Below are 22917 nucleotides of genomic sequence, written 5' to 3' on the forward strand. Positions count from 1 at the left end.
AGCATTTCCTTTGTCCGGGCAGGGAGGAGAGCAGGCTGAGTGTCACAGGGAGTTGGGCCAGGGAAAGAGCGTGGAAAAGAAAATGTGCTGTCAGGGCAGGAGGAGGAAGGAGCCAGACTGAGCCAGACCCTCACACTAGGGAAATGTGGGAAGTAACATGTGGAGAGATGGGAGAGGCTGAACATAGAGTAGGGCAGAGTGAGGAGGAGTTACGGCAGGCAGCCAGCAAGCAAGCGGGGATAAGAGAGGCCGAGGCAGGGGTGCAGTGTGGCTCCAGCTACCTGCGCTTTCCAGCTGAGCTCTTGTACGGCTCCCTGCCCATTTGCCTACATGCACAGGCTTGTGCATGACTATGTCTATACTCAGGCCTGGCTTGAGGTTAATAAAGGCAGTGGCTGGTTTAAGAAAAGCCAAGGGGATGTGACTGGTAAGCAATAAGGAAATAGCTGGCTCCTTTTGGCTGGCTGTGGTTGTTTGCATCTAACAAGGCCAGCTCGTCACCAGGCTCTGTGCGAATGAAATGAAGCAATGGGTTGAAGCAGGGCAAAGGAGGCGCCGCGTCCTGACAGGCTGAGGTGTGACCTGATGAATTCTAACCACTGTGGACGTTCTTGGGAGCACGAAGGGAGGGCTGGTGGGAATGTGGGGTGCAAGGGTGAAAACAGGCCTAGGGAGGGAGGGCGGGAAAGGGGAGCTCTGCAGCACCTCGTTCCAGGTTGAGGGCAGAAAAGGGGGCTTTAATTAGGAGCCCAGCTGCTGGGATGCATATTTTCCTAAGGGGAAGGCTTGCTTTGGTTTAATTTCCCAAGGACATTTTCCAAGCCAGAAAGTTTTTAGAATTCTCACATCATCATACCATTATCAACAGAGGGTTTTTTGTTTTGTTTTGTTTTGTTTTCCAGATAGAGAAGGTGCATGCTGCATGAGGAGATGCAAGCAATTTCCTTTCAAATGTATTTAGAGACATGGCCAAGTGCTGAACAACCTGGCTGCTAGGCCCGAAGTATATGAGCACTTGCATCTAGGTATTTACCCTCTGACTGAGCATACAAATCATTAACATACAGCACTAGCAGGTGAGTACGGTTGCAACAGATCATCAGCAAGGAAACTTACAAGACACTGTTGAAGATAACTAAACAGGTTTAACTACTATATAATTTTATTATATTGACAAAGAAAATAAAAAGGAGAATATGAATCATAAATTGAAAATCATAAGGAATGAAATTCTGACTGCCTTTATGCTTTTCTCTTCAGAAGTGTGAGACAGCCACTGTTAGGACTTAGAAGCAAACAAAGACATATTGGGAGGAATATGCATGCAACTATAAGATAGTTGCATTTTGCTTCTCTGTGTATTGTAATTTCCCCAAAAAATCAAACAATAAGATAATAAGATGTCTGAAATAAAAAGAAAAAATATATAAAGACAAATATACTACATTTGCTAGTCCTGGTAATGCAAAATAAGAACGTAATTATGTTCAGAGTAGGCTTAATTTTACTTTCACCTCATGTTGATGTTTCAAAAATATAAAGCTACGTTGCAACATTTGGTAGGTTTAAGCTGCTGCATTTTACTGTTCAAACTTGGACTAGGAATTAGTATGTTACAGAAGCCATATTATGATTAACATACAGTGCTGCTTGGAGGGAAAGACAGCGGGGTGCAGGATGCCAGAAAGCCATTTTATCACTTTTATACTGGATTATTGAGAACATAACACATCTTTGTTCTTGCCAACATTCTGCTTCTGCACTGGAAAAAGCAAAAATTATAACACATTGTTTGCCAATAAATATTAGGAGAACACTGAATTTTTTAAAGACATACATATGAAAAAATCAGCCTCTCTTTTTATCAATTTCTATTGAAAGACCCTTTTATTCTGCACCTGTTTGTACACAGAGCTAAATGAGAAAGATCAAATTTAAGAAGTTGGAAATTACCTTCTGTGTCCAAATTCTGGAGTATACCTTTACTTTTTTTTCACCTATTATACACGGAGACCTTTGCATATTGCATGTGACATAAAAAACTGTATTCATGAGAAAACAGAAACGTGATGACAATTTGGCTGCAGTCCCAGCAGAAAAGGACACTAAAGACATGACATATATCCGTTATATACACACACTGCATTACATATTTACCTATTTGCAAAACTAATGCAGGCAGTCTTGTCTCACATAAAGGTAGGCTGAGCATCACTCATCTTTGATACAAAGAGGCTGTGACACAGCTCTCAGACCTCAAGTACCACAGCACCGTTAGCTGCCAGAAATGTAGACATTTAAGTCCCATGAGACTTTGGTACATTGAGTGCCATGGGATTAGGCACTGAATGTTTGATCTCTGCAGCTCTCAGGCATTCCATAAGTCTGGTAGCATCTGGGTCAAGGACAGGAAGGACAGAGGGCTGAGAGCTTGTAAAGAAGGGAAGAAGGGAAAAAACCTCAGGTTGCCATTTTGCTTGCTAGAATAGCTTACTGAACTGAAGATTAGATTTGCGTGTGCCTTCCCAAACTGGCAAAATAACAAGAATGACTGCAGAAAGAAAAATCATCTTGGAGAACAAAATATTTTCCAAAATATGTAGAAGCAATAGCCCAAATGCCAATTTAAACAAATTAATGTCATGTCAACAAAAAAAAAAAAAAAACAAAAACAAAAAACAAAAAAACAAGACAACCAAACCAAACAAAAGAGAAAGATCTGCACTTCTGGAAACTAGTCCAGATGATTAAAAAAAAATGTGGGAATCAATGAAGTTATGCTAGTTAAACCTTTCTATCACAGTTGATATGACATCTACTTCTAGCAATCTTTCACTGCAGCTTGAATTAGAGTCATGGTTTCATTTGGAAAGGATCTTAGAGACCATCCAGTTCCAAGCCCCTGCCATGGGCAGGGCAGCCCCCCACCAGCTCATGATGCCCAGGTGCCCATCCAGCTTGCCCTTGAGCGCCTCCAGGGATGGGGCATGCACAGCTTCTCTGGACAGACTGTGCCACTGCCTTACTGTCCTCTGAGTAAAGGATTTCTTCCAAACATTCAGTCTAAATCTACTTTCTTTTAGTTCAAAGCTTTAATTCCATTGAATAATACAGAATTCCTCATTCTCTTATTTAAATCAAGATGATTTTTTAAAAATTGTGTAATTATCTGCAAATTATTCAAAGACAGTGTTCTGAGAAAGGTGCAAAAACATTATGTTCTGCATAATACTTGTCACAGACTTCTTGTGCAAATCATTAAAGAGTTAGATTTTGCATTGAAAAGACAATACGTATTCTTATTTATTATAAGTTTTTTCTGGAAATACGTTATCAAAAAAAAACCCCACAAACATCATTAGCATCACAAAAATTCACTTTGAATATGTACACTAAAGCTGGTTAAGCAAAGTCCCACAGTTATCGTCATAATTCAGCAAACAAATCTATGTTTTATTTCACATTTTACCCTTTGCTTAAAAAGACTTTGTTTGGAAAACCCTGGGTCAAGAATCCTAATGAGTCTTCATGAATAGACCACTGGCCACAACTTCAGAGAGCATGAAAAAAATCACTGTAAGAATTGTTTACTATCTAATTTAGTGTTTTATAACGGTTGAGACTACGTGAATAACAAATTAATATTTTTAAAATGAAGACAGTATAGAATTAAATGTCTTTAATTTGAATTATTTATTGGATTGCAAGGAATTCCATTTTATTGCAGTAGGTCATATTTTGTTTTCTACAGTTATGTGCTAGGAAGAATTTTCTGAAGCTATTGTTTTAAGAAGTTTAGGGATTTCTCAGAGATTTTCATGTGCGAAGAACTGAATTGCCATATTCACAGAAAAAAGGCTTTGGAACCATTCAACCAGGCAGCTGTACAGCAGCTAGCACACTGGGAGCAGGCTCAAGGTAATGGGCATAAGCGACTTGCCTGAACTTGAAAACACTCTCTCCTGAGTATCTTGATGAATGGACAGAGTGATCAGCCATCTTAGCAGGGCACTTATCATTTAAGTCCTGTTCTGTCCTTCTAGCTGTCCTATAATTTATGCTTGTTCTTGCGTGTACGCTGCTACAGACGCTGCTACGCATCTATATATGCCTTGATTACCTGCATGATGTTGCATTGTATTGCAGAACATTTGGCAACCCAGCACCATGCTTTAAAATCTGTTTGTTGCACATAAGCCCTTTCTGTATATTTCTTTTCTTTCTAGCCTTGGAGTATGGAAAGCACTAAAATAGTTATCAGTGTTGACTGATGCCTGAAGCTAATATCACACCAGTTTTACATACATTACATGCATTTAGTCACGTTACCGTTAGACTGCTCCAGCAGTGCAATAAGGTCAGATCTTCATAACAAGAGATGATTTAAGTTTTAGGCATGCTTTTTTTTTTTTAATTTGGTTTGCCTATATTCTCATAGTTTGCAAATATTTTAACACCTTTTGTGTTTTCATTCATTCTACTATGGATTCCTAAGAAACCTAAATGTGGTATAATATTATGCTAACAAAAGCTGAATATCTCCCTGCAGACAGTAATACATTCTGAAGGGAAGCAGTAAGTTACATATGGAGGAATTGCCATATTACTCATCACCTTTTGACTCAGTCATTTTCAGATCAGTGGAGGATGGAGGACTGCTGGGCACTTGTCCATCAATTTTGATTTGAAATGTGCTATCAGTCAAAAAATCAAGCTAGCAGGAACTTAAGGTCTTCAGACAAGTCCATCTGCTAAATGATATCAGGCTTGGCTGAAGCAACTTTTGTGTCATTTATCATGGTTTTATTTCAGGCATAATTATGCCCATGGCAGTGAAGCACTGTATTGTATTTTGGAGGAGATGAAACAATGGTGTAGTATAGTATAATATTGCTATTACACTTTTACAGAGCTAAGCAACCTCTTGAACTATATTTTTGTTGCACATTTAGTCTCAGATTTCATGAGATAAAACATACATTTTATCAGGTAATGTACAAATTACTGTTTATTTTAAATTTATATTTGCTGGCAATTATATAAGTAGCAAACACTGCTCAGTTGTTTCTTCAACTGTGAAGGATGCATTTAGCATGCTTACTAAAAAGTGAGGTAATGCAAATGTTTAACACATGCCCCTTTTTGTAATGCATGCCCTTGAAGATGAAAAGAACAGTGCCAGATCAGTCAAAAAAATAACCAAATTCTTTGAAACTCAGATATTGAAGAAATACAGGGTGAAGCTCCTGGAGTGCAGCAGTGTTCAGACTATAGCTGTATCTGAGCAGAAAAGTAGTCTCTGGAGTGGTTTTCTTTTTTTTCTGGGATGCACAGATTTGTTCAGCGCAGATGAAATCTATTTACTTCTCTACCTGGAAGCTTTTAGGTTAACTCCTGTCTTAAAGATGTTTTGGATTTTGTTGGGTTTTTTTAGGGTTTTTTTTTTTTCTCTCATTTATTTATTATTTAGGAAACATGAGTTAATTGTGAATGTAGCCTTTCACAGTGTGCCTAGTTGAACTGGAGCTAAGCTTTAAAGAGCCTGTCACATGAAGATGTATTTTCTCTTTTTTCACATGAATGAACTCTCGATTTTTCAAAGGGTTACCTTTTTACTATCTGCTATCTTTAAAGACAGCAGTGTATCTAATTAAAAAACAAAAACAAAAAACAGCCCTCTTCCTCTGTTCTTTTTTTTCTGTGGATGACTACCTGAACTAAAGCTGAAGACAAGCTTTTACTGGACAAAGGGATTTCCTCTAAGTGGCTGTTTAGTTACTCTTTAGGGTGGGTTTTTGTTACCTTTTACTCTCAAGTTTCACGGGAGACTTTTCTGAAGATAGCTGCTCTACTAGAAAAGCATTGTTTGCATTTGATTATTCAGATAAGCTGTTTTCCATATTAAAACAACTTCTGTATTGAAGGAAGTTTTGCTACACGAGGGGGGCATCTGAACTAAGTTAACAGAGACTAACTCCCAAAGATTTATTACAACTGTGTACTCAGCTAACATGCATTGCTACCTGATTTGAATTTTAATGTTATTCTTTGTAATTAAATGCCATTAAAAGTACAATAGAGATTCTATGATATCACTTCCTTGGTAATTGATATATCAACTACAGCAATGTTCCTGCAAGATTTTTAGTATCTACATCATTGATTCTCCATATTACTTGTATTATGTTTTCTTTCAAAATGCATTCATTAATTCCTTCAAAATTAGATTCACAAATTGTTAAAATGAATTATTTTGCAGCCTATTTTTAATGTCAATGCATTTATTCACCAACATCTGGAAAAAGAACATAGTATTTATTATAAATTTTATATTCACATAATTTTACTATTAAAATATTTAGTAAACCTTTAAGTCTTTTGCTTATCTATTTGTTATTTCCATTGACAAAAAAAAAAAAGTTGAATTCAAGATCTAACATTATGACTGAGCTCATACAAATCTACTAATGTTACTTGAATGAGTGCATTAGCAAATAGTCTTACAATGTCATTTCATTACTGTTCATAGTGTTTGACTGTTTGAAATATTATGCAGGTGCTAGGCAGTATTCATAAACAATCTCATAGCATAAGGGAAAATGAAGTGCGAGGGCTGCTCTGAAAGTAATATATCCTATTCTGTTATGTTGGTCCACAACATCAGAGACAGTTACTGGTGGTATGGCAGTAAAGGCTGAGCCTTCCATCAACATTCCGTTACATTTTGTTGCCGTGTGACAGATGGAAGCAGAGGGGCACTCTGACAAAATGGCGTCTGACATGGTAGTGCATATGAAGCAATGGTGTGTCATTGCATTCCTCTGTGTGGAAAAATGGCACCCACTGACATTCATCAATGCTTGCTGAACATTTCTGGAGACTAAGCAGTGGAGACAGTGAGACTGAGTGGTGTGATTCAGCAATGGTGACAGCAACATGAAAGACAAGGCATGTTCTGAATGGCCATGAGGATTTTTACAAGCATCGCGTGGAGGCTCTCGTTCACTGCTGGTGAAAATGCATAGCTAATGGTGGTGAATATGTTGACAAATAGAGTTTGTACCTGAGAATTTGCTCTATCAAATAGTGTTATTGCACTCTTTGTATCCATTCTAGTTTCCATGGAAATAAAAAGAAGGCATTACTTTTGGAGCAACCTACATCATTTAGGGCTCCGTTTTTATTTAATTTACATCCATACATAGTAAATCCAGACTAACAGTGGGATTATTTCAATTTATGTAATGTTTAATTAGGATTATACCCTTAGGTTTTATGGTAGTGAAAACGGTTGTTGGAATTCTGTGCTACATTATAAAAAGTGTTTTGGTTAGATTATCAATTTTTAATAATCAACTATGTTTTTTTCTGTTATGTGAGAAACCTCTTGCAGTCTAACATTGTATTAGTAGTTATTGGTGTGACTTTTCAAATGGTATCTGAAAAGCTATCTCAGTCCCATACTGATATAATCTGTATTTATTTTATAAATATTTTTAATCCATATTTTATAAATAGTAGCTGAATAGTTGCAATTGTTTTTCTTCTGAGGTTACATCTGTCATAAAATTCTTCTGTTTTCCTCCTTCAGTTATTGTTGCTCTCATTAAAGATCTATGTTTTCCAACAGTAACTCAAGCAAAGAAAACTCAGCAATTATTCCTCTTGCTTTCTTTTGCTTTGTTCCATGAGGAAGAAAGCGCAGTGGCAGCCAGCAGAAAAGAAAGTGTCCTTACAACCTCTACTACCTTTACATTGTTCAATGTCAGTGTTGTAAACAGGGCCCTAAATAAGCTGTAAATAACCCATAAGTGAGAAGAGGGTTAGTGTCAAAATCAGAGAAACTTGCAGTTTCCCTGCAAGTTATTTCTTGCAGCTGTGAGATAATTTATATTTACCAAGTGAAAAAACAGAATTTTTGATGCTCTTACAAAACACAGTAAAGACCTGTTAGCCTGTGACCAATTTTGGCGGTGGTCAGAAAGTATCAGCTTGTCTGTGGGCATAAAAAAAATAGAACATTAAAATCACAAGGGAACAAAATTGCTACCATTGTTTAAGAATTGTAAATATGAAATAAAAACATGATAAAATATTAATAAATCATAATTCAGCAAGTAAGTTAGCTTTTACAAATGGATACAGACTGGACTGGATGATCTTGTAGGTCTTTTCCAACCTAGCTAATTCTATGATTCTGTGATTCTAAGTTCTTATTTAAATCCAATATCAGGGGTGAGAAATCAGTTTAAGATTTTGTAGAATATAGTTTTGAATGGAGATTTTTTGCAGAAAAATTAAGAATGCTTGATAGGCTATGGGGATTAATACTATTTCCAATTTCTTTACAGTGAATATTGCTTAAGCAAGGCTCGCACATGCCTACTTTTACTAGTAAGAGACTGGTGAAGGCTTGATAATAATTGACCAATGTTTAATTACAAAAAACAAACTTTCTTTATTTTGACTTTTATATTGTAATCATAGTTAAGGCCTTAACAAAAACACCTGCCTTAGGTTATTTTGCTTGCTTGTTTTCTGTGCACAATGAGTCGGGAGCTGTTGAAATTAGTTTTTAGATAGAACATATTTCTCCAACTTTCCAACTTCTCCTGAAATTATTTAATACTTTACTGTGGAGCCTAAACCACCAGACTTTTGTTTACTTTCTTCCCACTCTAACACTCACATCTAGTAAGCAATTCCAGAATTTAACTGCTTCAGCTGAATGATTTCCCCTCTTTTTCATATGTTATTATAATATTTTGTGCCTTTTTTCATCATTATTTCTTATATATATAATATAATAATATTATAAATAATTATATATTATATATAAATAATTATATATATATAAATAATATATATATAATAAAAACATTTATCCTAAGTTTTCTTTCATTCTATCAAATTCATATATGCAAATAAAGTTTTAAGCCACTGTATTTTCTACTGAAATTAGTGAGTTTTGTGAAATTGATATTTTTGTCTCTTGTTTCCTTGAGACCTGCTGTTTTAATAGAGAGTTCATTTTAAAAGTGGCCTTCCTCCTTCCTGTGGAAATGTTCTACATCCTTATAGAGAAAATTAAACAAGCAGAGGATTTAGAATAAAAATATATTCCCTGGATTGTTAAATCCTCAAAAAACTCTGAAATAAGTGATTTGTTAAAATCTACTCCCTGTACATGTCCATCTCAATTCCAAACTATTTTGAATTCTTTGCAAGAATAAATTAAAATTATTTTCTTATTCTCTTCAAGGTAAATCTGAATACTATTTAGTTGTTGTTGATGACTTGTGGAATACTGGAGATAGAATTTGATTTATTCTGCAGTATTTAGCTTACTTCAACTCTAGCGTATATTAAAATTGATTAGCTACATTTTGATTTGAAGACTAATTCCTTATCTCATTAGATTTCATTGTCAGTATGTCCCTTCTGTTCTCTTGCTAAATTTTCTGGATTTTCATTTTTTTGGCTATTGTCTAACTTAACGTTCACTAATGTAATCAGGTTAGTACAGTAGGTGGACATGTTAACTTTTTTAATCTGAACAAACTAATTTCTGTAATTTTATTTCTTCACTCCTTTGAGAAATGGTTCCTTAATGAACATATGTGTAATAAAATATTTTAAAATAGTTTGCAGAACACTGCAGACTGAGGTCACAGGCTTGCCACTCTCAATTAAACAAACAAGCACAAGTTCAGCAAAACCCTCTTGAACTGCAAGCTGCTAAAACTGAAATTTTGCACAGATTTTCACGTGTATTCTTGCACATGAAACAAAAGTTTCGCTCTCAGGTAAACAAGGAGTCTCTGTTAATGCAACATTGCAATTAAATAGGTGACAAATGTTTGCTATTCTTAAGTAGATGACTTCCAAATGTACAGAAACCATGTGGTTGAAGAAGGTACCTGCTGAATAAAAGCAAAGTGCTGAATAAAAGCAAAGTTTGTATCAAAGGCTATATCTTATTAAAAGAAAAAGGATTCTGGAGGAACACTTGATCTCCACTAAATGGTATTCAGCAAACTGCATTTGTGCCAGGGCACATAATATGTTAGAACTGCAGTCACATCTCTAGGGAATATTGCAGACAACAGGAAAAAAGAAGTGCAGATAACTAGTTTATTACATGAGATTAACATTACACAGTAGCAATTTTTTTGAAATTTTTTAATTTTTTTTAAGTAGTTCTTCCGTAAGAAACAAACAAAAAAAAATTAAAGTCATTTCCATTGAAAATACTTTTACATGAAAATTTTCAAACAAATGTAAAAGGCTTTTCTTTAATGTTTTCATTGTGGTTTATCCCTTAACTTCATTCACCATTCAACATGTAAGATTAAAGAAGAAAACTATTATTTGTCAACAGATCTGATGAAAAATAAATGAAAAACTGGAGATGACAAGTTATATTTTCAAATGGTCTTACAGTCTTTTCAGTGTTCTTATAATGTTGTACTCTGTGGCTTGCAGCAATGCTTCCAAATGCTTTCAACCCCAGAAACTCACTAGCATAAAGACAGGAAGCGGAAACTGTCCTATGGTGAACAAGGCCTCCAGCACTGCCTAAGGAGTTTTCACCAGCTTTATCTTGTTCTGCCATGTAAGGACCTTATTTTATTGCTGTCTCCTGGAAGAATATTTCATGGAAATTCAGAATGAAAGATGAACAAGGTAGCAGTATTAAAATACTTTTTATCCTGTCTACTTTTTGATCCTGTCCATTTTACTGTATATGTTTTTGATTTTCTGAGCATTGTTCTTGGTCATTCATAGTTGCTTACTGTGGGTTTTATTATGTTTCAGAAAAGTCTAGAACCCTATTTGAGATTGTATAGAGACAGCACAACTGTAAAGATGCACGTCCCTTGCTATGTAGCTAAAATGCTGCTTAGATTGATTAGCAATATCTGGAAACCATGCTCTTAGCCAGGTCTTTACAGAAATGATACTCTGGTGTAGTGATGCTGATGTAGTAGTGGTGTGATGAGTTTAGCTGCAGTTTAAGCTCTGGTGCTAATGTAAATAAGAATGAACTTTGCTCAGCGCAGTGTAAAATGGTATTGCTGCTTTATCTGAACATCTGGGAGTTCCTTAATCTTCTCACAGCACAATTTCATGTTCACAGGCTGTTAATGATTTACTTGCCTAGCTGGTCTGTCCTCTGCATCTGCTTTTTGTTGTATCACTAAAGGCTGCAGTGTTTTGCACTTATTTCACTTTACAGTGTGGTACATTTCTAAACTTTAAGTGAGTGTTTTTTGTATGGTTTTGCTCCATGTCTTTTAAATGACTTGGTAATGCTACTATTCAACATTTTTAAAATTAAAAATTAATTTAAAAGCTGAGAACAATGATCTGTTACTCTAATTTTCTAAGCATAGTTACGGATTCAGTAAAAAAGCAGTGTAGTGTTGTAGTGAATCGGTAACCTTAGAAATTTGTGGCAGACCAAAGAAAATAAGAAACTAGATCATGAGATACATAAAAGTCAATAGAAACTAGGACTGCTGCAACAACGGCTTTTTGAAGAAATTGCCAGAGATTTAAAGTAATCTGTGATTAATTGCTGAAATTAAAAATCCACTACCACTTAACTTGCAGCTGTGCAACCTGAGGCTCTGGTCTATGAAGATCCCAAAAACAAAGCTTCTCAGAGGTAATGAGACTTCGGGTGAATGATTTCAAAAGAGAAAAAATGGCTGTTGCAGTATTTCTTCTTTGAGGACTCTGAGGATAGAGGATTTCTCCAGGAATTATGCAAAAAGAGGTATTAGGAATCTTTTATACTTTCTTTTTCACATAGTGGTTAGTTGTGAACAGTATGTAAGGGTTAAGAAGTATTTCATTTCAGCAATTTGTATTGCACTGAGATAAAGAATAATTACAGTATGACTAGGCATATTTGAACTGGCTAGAGAATAAAACACCTTGGATTACATCCAGTGAGGGTGTGGTAGAGTGTACTTCAGTTAAGGCTGAGTAATACAATGCACTGTGTCCCCTTTAACAACACGACTACAGAACTAGTTTGAAATTGACCAATAGCTTGCATTTCCAGTGTGCATACAGCACTTTAAGGAGCACCACAAAAATTCAAAGTTGAAAAGGGACTGTTAGAATGCACAAGAAGAATGGCACACCTTTGGAAGTATTAGACTTGTAATTTTAGTTTGTGGGGATAAATTATTTTGAGGCAAAATTCCTCCTGAGAAGTTCTCTCTCTATCCTTTTGCCAAATGAAAGAAGGTCAGTGAAAATGTTGTTATACCAAGGCAAAAAAAAGAAAAAATTCTGCCTGGACTGCTGATAACTGGCTTGCTGGAGTGCTTAGTCTTCCACAGTCTCTGTAAAAATGAGGATTTATAAACCTGACAGCCCTGCTCACTGGAACTTCAGCCCAACACTTTGGTCAGCATGGTCTATATTTCTATTTAAATAACCTACTGTGTAGAAAATACATAAGAGTTCCACTCCTCCCTCTATTTTTCCTATCATCTGTCGTTAATATTCCACAGCTTATTCTGACTGAACATAGGATGGAGTTATTCATACTAGTTTTTTGGAAAATATCATCTTCCAGCCTAATTTTCCTAATCACCAACCTATGTCATGACACTTTAAGTAATCTATTGCAGAGAAACCTTGACCTTTGAGCATGATTTTTGACCACGCCATTTGAAACTAATCTTTGAAGTCCAGAGGGGCTGCATGCTGAGAATGGGCTTCTCATGAACTTAAGCTGAGTTTTCCATGTATGCAGTTTCAATCCAAATTTTTTGAAATAAAATGAGATTTTCTTCCACTTCTCCAGGAGTAATTATGACACAGGTAGATGCCAAGAAGGAATGAAACCTTCCAGTATTGTGCTGAAGTGTAGTTTCTTCAGATTTTTTTTTACAAGGATTTTTCCTAGAAGGACGTATTCTAGAGCATGTCTAGATTTTGTGTCAGAGGAAGGTCAGGGTTTTGATTCAGAAGGGAGGCAGACAGCATACTAACAAGTGCAGTAGCTGAGGGTTAACCAGTAAATCAAAAAGCTCTTCGGCAGTATCATTGCACCCAAAGACATTGCTTCTGATATTCCCAAACTGAATTTACTTTAACATCTACTTCCTATCTTTTCTTCCTCAACACACCTCTATTTTTCAATATGGATTTTTTCACATGATAAAAAGTACTTATTTCCAAACATTAAACCCTTGCCTCAGATTTATTTAACTTTGAGGACAGAACTGTTCATGAAATGGTAAATCTGTGATTTCTCATTGTCCATAATCTTCTAATGAATGGAATGCCATTCATTCATTGAGAGGCAAAAATTAGCATTTATTTAAATGTGCTGAAAAATGATAGCATTATAACTGCAGCGCAACTACTGAAAAGCTAAAACTTACACTTAGTTCTCCATCTTTATTCAATGAATATGTGACCACAGGCAGTAGTAGGAGACACTAACAAAGGCAGAGGTACCTCCCTTGGTAATTGCAGCTCCTAGCTCCACATAGGCAGAGGTGTTACAGGAATGGTATCCAGCAAGCCTCAGCTCTCAGCTGAGTTAGCATGCTGTCTCTGCTACATGTCTGACTTAGTGTGGTGCTTTTGTTGTTTATTTTTGAGTGAGAGAAATGCAAGCAGATCCCTGTAAGAAAAAAACTAGGTGTTCTGATTTGCTTTGCTTATCCAGTTGTTCCAATGCTTACATGTGGAGAGCGCACATAAGTTCATCTTCAGCTTCCTGCAGACATGCTATTTTCTTTCAGGATAGCAAATTGATACTGGCATAAAACTGTTGAGATGGCTTTTCTCTACAGGCAAAGTGTTCAGTTTAGCAATTAATGGTTGTCACTGTCAGGGAGAATTTATGGTTTGCACTAACTTTTGAAATAGATTAGTCAACTTCAAGTTATGTTTCAACAAGAGTAGGTAATGAAGATGGATCCAGCATTACCACTTTGGTATGGAACAAATAGATGGTAATGATAATGAATGCCTCTGGAGCAGTACTGATCATGGAGGGACAGGGAACAAGATGCTGCATCAGCAAAGAATTAGAAGTTCTGGTCTTGCCTACACCAGATTAAAGCTTTTTTTGTTTTGTATGTCCAGGCTCATTACATTCTCCTTGAAAATGTGAGTAAGAACACATATTTCTTCTAAGCATATTTTTGCTTTTTCAGTATAGGTAAAGGAAAAATGCAATGAATTGTTTTTAGTTTTGTTTGTGGGTTTTGGTATTTTTTTGTTTGGCTTTTTTTTTAGCTTGGAGAATTTTATTGATTGTTATGTAAATAGTTTCTAATGAACACCTGGAGAATGAAGGATGGAAAAACACATGTTGGAAGTGAAATTAGGGGGAAAACAAAAATAAGTTAAAGCATTTTCTTTTCTATATGAGGTCAATTTCATTTTTCTTATGAAAACCATCAGAGAAAGATGAAAAAATAAATTTATGTACTCAGATGTTTAGAACAAATTTTTTAAATCAGAACAATAAATTTGAAAACAATATAAACAATAAATTTATTTCCATCAGGAAGGAGTGAGTATATTGATGTCAGAAAATTTAGAAATAAGCAAATTATGACATGCAAGGAACAAAAGGGTGTATAGCTTTATTGTATAGAGAAGTTGAGTGAAGTCACCAGGCAATGTGATCATGTTTTTTTCACACAGAGTAAATAGAAGCAACAGAAAAGCTCTCTACAGAGAACAGATAGCTGAAACAATGAAAACCAACACACACCAAATATTTGGAGAGGTGTGAGAGGAAAGTGAGTAATGTGGTCTAAGCACTGATAGAAAAATGTAATAGCTAAGGCACTATTTAATGGAGCTTTGGGACAAAGATATCCCTACCTCAGTCAGATTAGTCGTGTTAGTGTAGTTTACAAAAGAAGAGCAAAGTGAGATTCAGGATAAAGTACTGACCAAAAGAAGCATGAAATTGAGAACAAAAGTAAAATTACTCAAATTCTAAGGAAAATGTCACATACATGAAGCTTTTGCAGATATGCTAAATGGTTTTGTTGAAGTCCCTCCTTCTGGCTTCAGATTTTCCATCTGCTTTAAAAGGTGAACAAGATAAAAGATAACTGCTGAATCCTGAAGACTGGTTAACAGTTCAGCTCCAAAGAGGAAAGAAGTGTGATAGGAGAAAAGAAATAGGAAGTGAGCTGAACAATGAAGATTCTTGGAAGTCAGCATATGGAACTTGAAAAATAGCAACTGCCGTTTCTTATGAAAAATCTTCTGTCCTGTTCTGTAACAGGAGTATGTGTTTTGTGTGCTCCTTGTCTTCAGTTCTAGTAGTGTTTCAGCCAACAGCAGATATTTCAGTACAGCATGTTTTCACCTTGTGCCTTCTACAAAATCAATTACAGTTGATTGCTCTTACATAAAGCTTACCTTAACTATGACCATAACTATGACCAAGATGGAATGGTAACTACTCTTTATGTACAATATCAAAGAGCAAGATTAATGACAACTGATAAAGTAATGCAAATTTTTATTGATACATTCAACAAATTGACAACAATAAATGTTCTTTGCATTTCCCTTACAGTGCTGAATTGTCCCATGACCTTCATTCTTTACTATAACTATTTTGATTTAGCGTGATTTCCACACTATCTGCAAGCCAAAAAATCTCAAGACAGTGTGGAGGTTTCCTCGTGATCCAGTTTTCTTTCTGTATGTATACCAGCAAAGAGCGGGATGTGAGATTAGCAAGAAAACTGAAGCACTGATGAGGAAAAAAAAGTAGATGTAATTACACAAAGAAGAGGTCACAGTTAAGAGCTAAGATCAAAAGAGAAAGAACTTTTACTACCTTCAGTCTAAGGCCAAAAAGGACATTTCAAAGAAAAGCATCAGCATTTGTGGAATGTTAATAAGCATTAAAAGTGTGGAAAGAACACTGCCCCCCAAAAAAAACAAAGCAAAGCAAAATAAAACAAAAAACAACAAGCCAACAACAAAGAAAACCAAAATCACAAGAAAAAGGCAAATATTTATTAGAGAAGACCAATTGCACCTCCTTGTGGTGTACAAAAGAACAGTGATCAGTCTTTGTCGTTTTTTTTCTCATTTTGAGAAAAAGAAAGCAATTCTATTAGGACAGAGATTTCACACGCACACACAGAGTCTGAATACATCTATTTTTTTCTTATTTTGTGTATGTACCCTAGATCCTGATGCACATTGCAAAAATGACATTAAATAGAGATGTGTAATTTCATGACTTTATGCACAGATGTGTTGCTGCAGGAGGACATTGGTGGTCATTGCTGATGTATCAAAATCAACAATCAAATGTTGCCAGTATAACATAAAATTATGCTCCAAAATTTGCTCACAGCCCTAATCTTCTTGTGAAAGACCTTTTGCTGGTGGGCATTTCCACTGTGCTGACAGCCACAGTGGAACATGTAACATTTCATGCTATATGTGGGCTGCATACACATCCACGGAATGTTCAAGGATCCATTCCTAATTTTACCTTTACCTTCATTAGAGAGTATTCCTTGCAGTCAAGGTTTTATTACTGACATGCCTTCCCAGCTGTGGACAAAACCAAGATGTAGGAGATATCTCTAGACAAATTATTTCCTTCCTATGCAGCGCAAATCCTGAGCAATATTTAACAAAACAAGTATGTGTTTCTCTGGAGTTATATGGGAGTATATCTTAAATGAAGCTCACTTTAGAAAGCTAAACATCAAAACTCCATAAATTTACCAAAAGAACCCCTGATGGAATTCCACAAAGTATTAAAAAAAGTAACTAATAAAGCAAAACAGTGCAATGAAAAGTGAGAATAAAAGCTTCAAGATACTGTAGTTGTTCTAAAGAGAGACAGATGAAAAAAAAAAAAAAGGAAGCCAATGAGCTTTGAGCCTCAACTCACATATCTTTGGTAGTGGACTCTCCTTTAAGATTATCTCTATTAGAGTTCACACGTATGCATAAATAGAGATTGTACTCTAATGTTTGTAACAGTGCTTCAAAATATTGCATTATCTTGGAATTCACTGACACAGAGGGAGAAAACAGGTTATCAACAAAACTTCCAGCACAACTTGTTCATCAGAGCAGCACACCTTTTAAAGATGTGTTTAGGCTTATAATTTTGTTCACCAGTATTTCATCATGAGGAGATCTTCACCTTTATAAGTAGTAACAGTAGAGCCCTTGAAAGAGTGTTGTATCACTAAAGGCTGCAGTGTTTTGCACTTATTTCACTTTACAGTGTGGTACATTTCAAGACTTAAGAGTCCTTATTCTGTTATTATGTATGGCTGATTAATGTAGAAGCCTTTCCAAGACTTGCTTAAGACAGTCCTCTGAGGATTTATTTGGTGTAAAACACTGTATAAGTACACACTGACAACATTTTTCCTGTACTTGCTTTTAGTGAATATTTGCAGGGTAAAGAATACTTGAATATCGGACAACTGTTTCAAAATCAGACTTGAAGTTAAATTTCTGAGTTGACTAAGAGCAGAATCACAGGCACTAAATATGATGATGATTTCGAAGGATTTTATTCACCAAATTACAGGTTACAGTGTGGTCTTGGATGCATGTTGTAGAGTTTTTTGTTGTTGTTGGAGATATTCAAAATCCAACTGCTATGTGCAGTTGTACTGTGAAACGTGCTGAAGATAACCCTGCCTGGAGTAAATGGTTGGGCTAGATGATCTCAGAGGTCTCTTCAACCCTGAACTGTTCTGATTTTTCTATGAAATGGACTAAGAGGCAAGTGTGAAATGCCTAGTACTAGGCAGTTATTGTTCTTTTGTTCTTGGTAAATATTGTTATTTCAAAAAGTAACTAAAAATGCTTTGAAACACTACAAACCATGGTGAAATAACAGTTCAGATGCACTGAATACAGTGTATGTGATAAGAGATTTCAAGGGGCTTTGGACCAGATCTCCAATAATTACTTCCCTGCTCCTGACCATTTTTTGTTATGAGTGCAATCCAGTACAGGCTTTTCTTGAAGAGGGAACTCATGAAGACACGATGACAATAGATCTCAAAGGCAGAAACTGTAAGGTCAAAATTCCAGTTTCTCAGGTTTGAAATTAAATAACATTGTAGATATACAATGGTCCTAACAATGATTTCTATTTGTTTTTTGTAACTCTGATCACTCAGGACATGCTGGAGCATATATCCACACTGCTGCCTATAGAAGATTCACACAGCAGCAAATAGGTATGATCTGAAGGAAGCTGCAGAGTGTGGAGGTGACACACAGGATATGCATTCAGGAGCTGCAGTCTGTGGTAAAAAGACCACACTGGCACAGTTTACCTTGTAAGGAGCTGCAGTGAGGAATCCACAGGGAATCTACACTGGAGTGGTTTCTTCCTAAAGCACTGTGCATGGACCCAGTCTTGAAGAACTGCAGTCCACGGTGTCTCCCCATGTCCTGCTGAGGAGCAGAAGAGAGAGAGGTTGGGGGGCATTTGCCAGTAAGCCCAGGTCAACCCATCACATTCTTAACTCACCAATAACAGTGATTTCAAATGGTCATACGTTGTTGTCCTTCAGATTTATCAAGGAATTGTAGGTTTAGGGCAATAATTAACATGTTGCTTTCTCCTGTGGATTGAGAGCAACCCTGTGGAAAATGACTTGAGTGTGCAGGTGGATGAAAAGCTCAGCATGCGATATAGGCTTGTAGCCCAGAAAGCCAGCTGTATCCTGGATTCCACCAAAAGAAGGAAACATGGACAGAGGATGAAGGAAGTGAATCTCCCCATCTACTCCATTGTCATAAGACCCCACCTGGACTACCGGGGCCCCCAAGCTGAAAGACAAAGATCTATTATAGTGAGTCCAAAAGTTGGCTGTGATAATCTTAGAGCTGGAGCACTTCTCATACAAAGAAAGACTGAGACATTTGAGGTTGATCAACCTAGAGAAGAGAAATCTCAGGGCTGGCCTTATGGTGGCTTTCCAGTATCTGAAAGGGGGCTACAATAAAAATGGGGAGGGACACTTCAACAGGGAGTATAGTGATACGGAAAGGTTTTAAACTACAAGAATGTAAATTGTGTTTAGACATTAAGAAGAAATTCTTTACTATGAGGGTGGTGAGGCACTGGAACAGGTTGCCAGAGAAGTTGTGGATGACCCACTCCTGGAAGTGCTCAAGACCAGCCTGGATGGTGCTTTGGGATGGTGCACCTGTTGTAGTGGAAGCAGTCCATGCCCCTGGCAAGGGTGTTGGAACTAGGTGATGCTTAAGGTCCTTTCCAAGTCAAACTTTCTATAATTCCGTTACTGATGCTGTGATTGTATGAAGACTAAAGAAGTCAAAATGGTGTAGCTATGTTTTCAAATGAGATCTTTTCCACAATAAATGACAATTTTGAGGCAGCTGTGCTTACTTTTCATGAATCAAAGGTGAATTTTTCTAAGTACATTGATATTTTTATTTTCAACATTTAAAAACATTTTCACCACTAGTCAGTGGATTTTTTTTCCAAGATTTCCATAATATTTACAAATAATTTTAATTTTATATTTGTAATTCTATGACAAGAAGGCAAAACAACATGAGCTGAAAGGAAAGAAGATCATTTTTCATTTTTCATTTTGTAATAAAACTACTTTGTGGAATTTGACATAATTTAGTATTCTTAAAATGCTCAAGTATACATTGGAAAAGAAGTAAAAAATGAATTTGAATGAAAATTATTATTTGTTTTGAAAACAAAGTTTAATAATCTGAGACTTGGAAAGAATTTAAATATTATTTCCTAGGAAATTTAATTAATTAAATTAATTAAAAAAATAATTCGGTAACGATGCTTCACCCTCCCAGGACACGAATGAAAGTTTGATCAAGTTAAACACAAGTACCTCATTCTGTTGTTTCCATGTATCCTCTGTACTACTGAAGATATTGTATTAGGCAGATAGTTTTCTGTCAAAGACATCTGTGCTTTCATTAGTCAGCCATCTATGAATGTAATCTGGATTTTCTTTGATATTGCATTTATTCATTGTAAGCTATTGGTATTGATAGTATTGAATATTTACAAATATTCAGAATCTCTTGTTTTTCCTTTGTAGTGGTACTATTTATCTTTTAAAATCCAAAGTGAAAAAATAATAACATGTTGCCATTGTTATATAGTTTATCAATATAATTTGAATTAATCTAAAATGAAATTATTGTAACACACCCTTAAAAATGATGAAATTGGTAGATTGTGTCCAGTTTGTGCCTCTCCTGACATTCTCAGTATCAGAAATGCTATGGTTATTTTTTGTCTACCTTCTTATGCTGTTGTATTTGGAAGCTTTCCTATGTTAGAAGACTGAAACAAACACAATTTCAATTTCCCTTCTTAAAGGAAATAATAATAAGATAAAATCTATAAAGATAAAAACATGTGCCGCCTTAGCTAGATTCACCCGTCATCTACAGTTCCTATTTCAGTTGTTAAGCCTGTATTTCTTAGAAACTACACTGAGTGGGAAAAAAAAGAGTAATTTCATATTACTTTCAGATTTCATTGTAGTATAAATATGATATGAAACTTTAAGCATTTCCTAGGCAGTAAGAAATTGTTTCCCTCAACTAAAAGACAGATGTTAGATCCTATCATAGGATTGGAAATTTAGAAAGGTAAGCACCCACTGTTATGGTGTTTATTTTAGAACGTTATGAAAAAAGCCAGATCTATCCAAGATTTCTCAGTAGCAACTGTCAAATAAGCAGTGATCTGGCTGAAAAATGAATGAACTTTGGGCAAACCATAAAAGATGTTCAGGAGACAGCTTTGTTCATGTCAAAATATTCATCTCAACAGCATTGCTATGGCAACTAACAGCAGTTCAGAAAGCCAGAATTTAGTTGTTTCTATGAGTATTGAACTAGCAATGGAAGTTAAGCATTTCAAAATCTCATTTTGAAGGAGAACATACATTTCAATACATTTTTACTCAGTTACTACCCAGACACGTGCACGTTTGCAGAACTGACTGTGAGAAACAGAAGGTATTTAAATTTTGTTTCAAGTGACTTTTTTTTTTTTTTCTGAACAAAACTGTTTTACTTGGAATTTTCGTTTAGTTGTACAGTTCAAGAACAATTTGATAAATGCAGCACCATAGACAATGCTGAATTTTGTCCTAACATTTTTTCAGTTCAACATTTGCATTGCATAAGAGCTTACCTTCTCGCACTATGACATAAATTGCAGTCCATAAGCAGAAACGTAGAAAAAACCTTTATTCTAAACTCACTCCTTAAATTAACACAAAACAGATGCTAATCAAATCTTCTTAGAATTTGTCAATGGCTCATAGGTCTTGTTAAAATGAGACCATGAAAACAGAGGAAAAATGAGGAATGAAATACATATTCTGCATATGGTACTATGGATTTAGACAAATTATATCTATTAGCATATTATAATTTAAGTACTAACCGATACAGCAAAGATGGAAAAAGAAATTCCTTTAGAGAGGTATTATATAAAAGAAAGGTCATGAAGGAGAGAGAAAGGACAGCAAAAATGTAACTTTTAAAGGGAAAAAAAGAAACCTACTTATTTTTGCCAAAGAAAACTACATCATCATTCCTATGGCTAAACAAACAACTTCTTGTACTGTCATTTGCTCATTGGTTGACTCAGCCTGGATTACCTGCTCAGGAATGAATCATTTCTTTTGCATACTGAGAGATGAACAAAGTAGGTGCTACTTGCAATAGATTATATTGAATTAATTCAAATTTCAAGCATAGATTTCAAACTTTAAACAATTTCAGTTTACGAATATTAACAGATAATGTATCACATTTCAGATTGTTTTCTGTAGAAAAAGGATATTTTTGTGTCTTGCATACAGTATATGGGTATGACTGAGAATATCTTTTGCAAAAGGTAACTTCAGTTGTTTCACTAGCGTAAAATTTCAGAATTTGAGTCTAAATTTTTTGATGAGTACTTACTTTAGATATTGCATCTTCTGGCTTACAAGAAAACAAAAACACATACAAAAAGATGGTAATCCCACTATAGATTTTAAAGAATATCATTAATAATTTCTGGCTCTTTTTTGTCTCCAAACTATTTGTCAACATAAAAAAATTGCATTTTGCTGTCCTGTGGAAAGCAGAAATGCTTTTAAGATTCTTCTTCCCCTTTTGTTTGGAATAGTTCCCTGTGATCATACCTTTTACAGAGCAACAGTATTTGGGAAAATACAACAGTTGTCCTGTCTCAGCATTAATTAAAAGTAGCTGTATTCAGACTCCTAGCCTCCCCAGAAATGCTGGGTGTGATCACTGAACCAAATCTACCACAACCTCTCCAGTAAAAGGACTTGTCACAGCAAGAGGCCCCTAATTTCTCTGGCATTGCAAGCACATTATAGACATGAGGTATGCTTTCCCTTGGAGTACCCAAACAGTTTTCACAAAGAGTGCTCTGTTTGTCACACGGTGCAGCTTGTTTGCCTTGCAGAGCATGCCATTAATGTCCTGAAATGTTTATAAGACCAGGGACAGAGTTTAATTGCCTTATGCCTGTAGCCAACTTTAAATAATCTAGTAAAGTTTTGTGTGTTTCAATGAGTTAAAAATGATTCCTTATGTTAAACCTGCAGTTGTGGCTGTAGCTAAAGGGTACTGAAATGGAAGAACAAAGGAATCGAATGACTGGTGGAAATGAAATGCAGCCAACAGCAGGAACTTGGTGAGTAGAGACGGCAAAGTAATGAGCCACTGATGTAACAAGACTGAGATAGAGAAGGCAATGGTGGGAGAAGTGAACTCCAACAAATCCAATTTCATACATTGAAAAGGTGAAGGCTAGGAGAACACACCTCTGGTATTGCTCTTGAGCATACCACAAATGCAAACAGTGAGGCT

At 35.8% G+C, this 22917-nt stretch overlaps 1 protein-coding gene and 1 long non-coding RNA gene across 8 annotated transcripts in view; one reads left to right on the plus strand and one right to left on the minus strand.

Moving 5' to 3' along the window:
* On the plus strand, nucleotides 448-14380 carry LOC110389855. The gene is made up of 3 exons (XR_002433410.1): nucleotides 448-575; nucleotides 903-1076; nucleotides 10486-14380. It is a non-coding gene; the product is annotated as an uncharacterized LOC110389855 (long non-coding RNA).
* Nucleotides 15507-22917, minus strand: part of LOC110389853 — a 48940-nt gene continuing 41529 nt past the window's right edge. For 3 of the 7 annotated variants that reach the window (XM_021380858.1, XM_021380852.1, XM_021380851.1), the window contains one exon: nucleotides 15507-18459. In XM_021380858.1, coding sequence (XP_021236533.1) covers nucleotides 18292-18459 — 168 coding nt within the window. In that variant the 3' untranslated portion in view covers nucleotides 15507-18291. The remainder of the gene's footprint in view (nucleotides 18460-22917) is intronic. The other 4 variants (XM_021380854.1, XM_021380853.1, XM_021380856.1 and 1 more) reach the window with 3 other exon arrangements.

This window comes from Numida meleagris, chromosome Z (assembly GCF_002078875.1).
Source record: "Numida meleagris isolate 19003 breed g44 Domestic line chromosome Z, NumMel1.0, whole genome shotgun sequence".
Classification (NCBI taxonomy): domain Eukaryota; kingdom Metazoa; phylum Chordata; class Aves; order Galliformes; family Numididae; genus Numida; species Numida meleagris.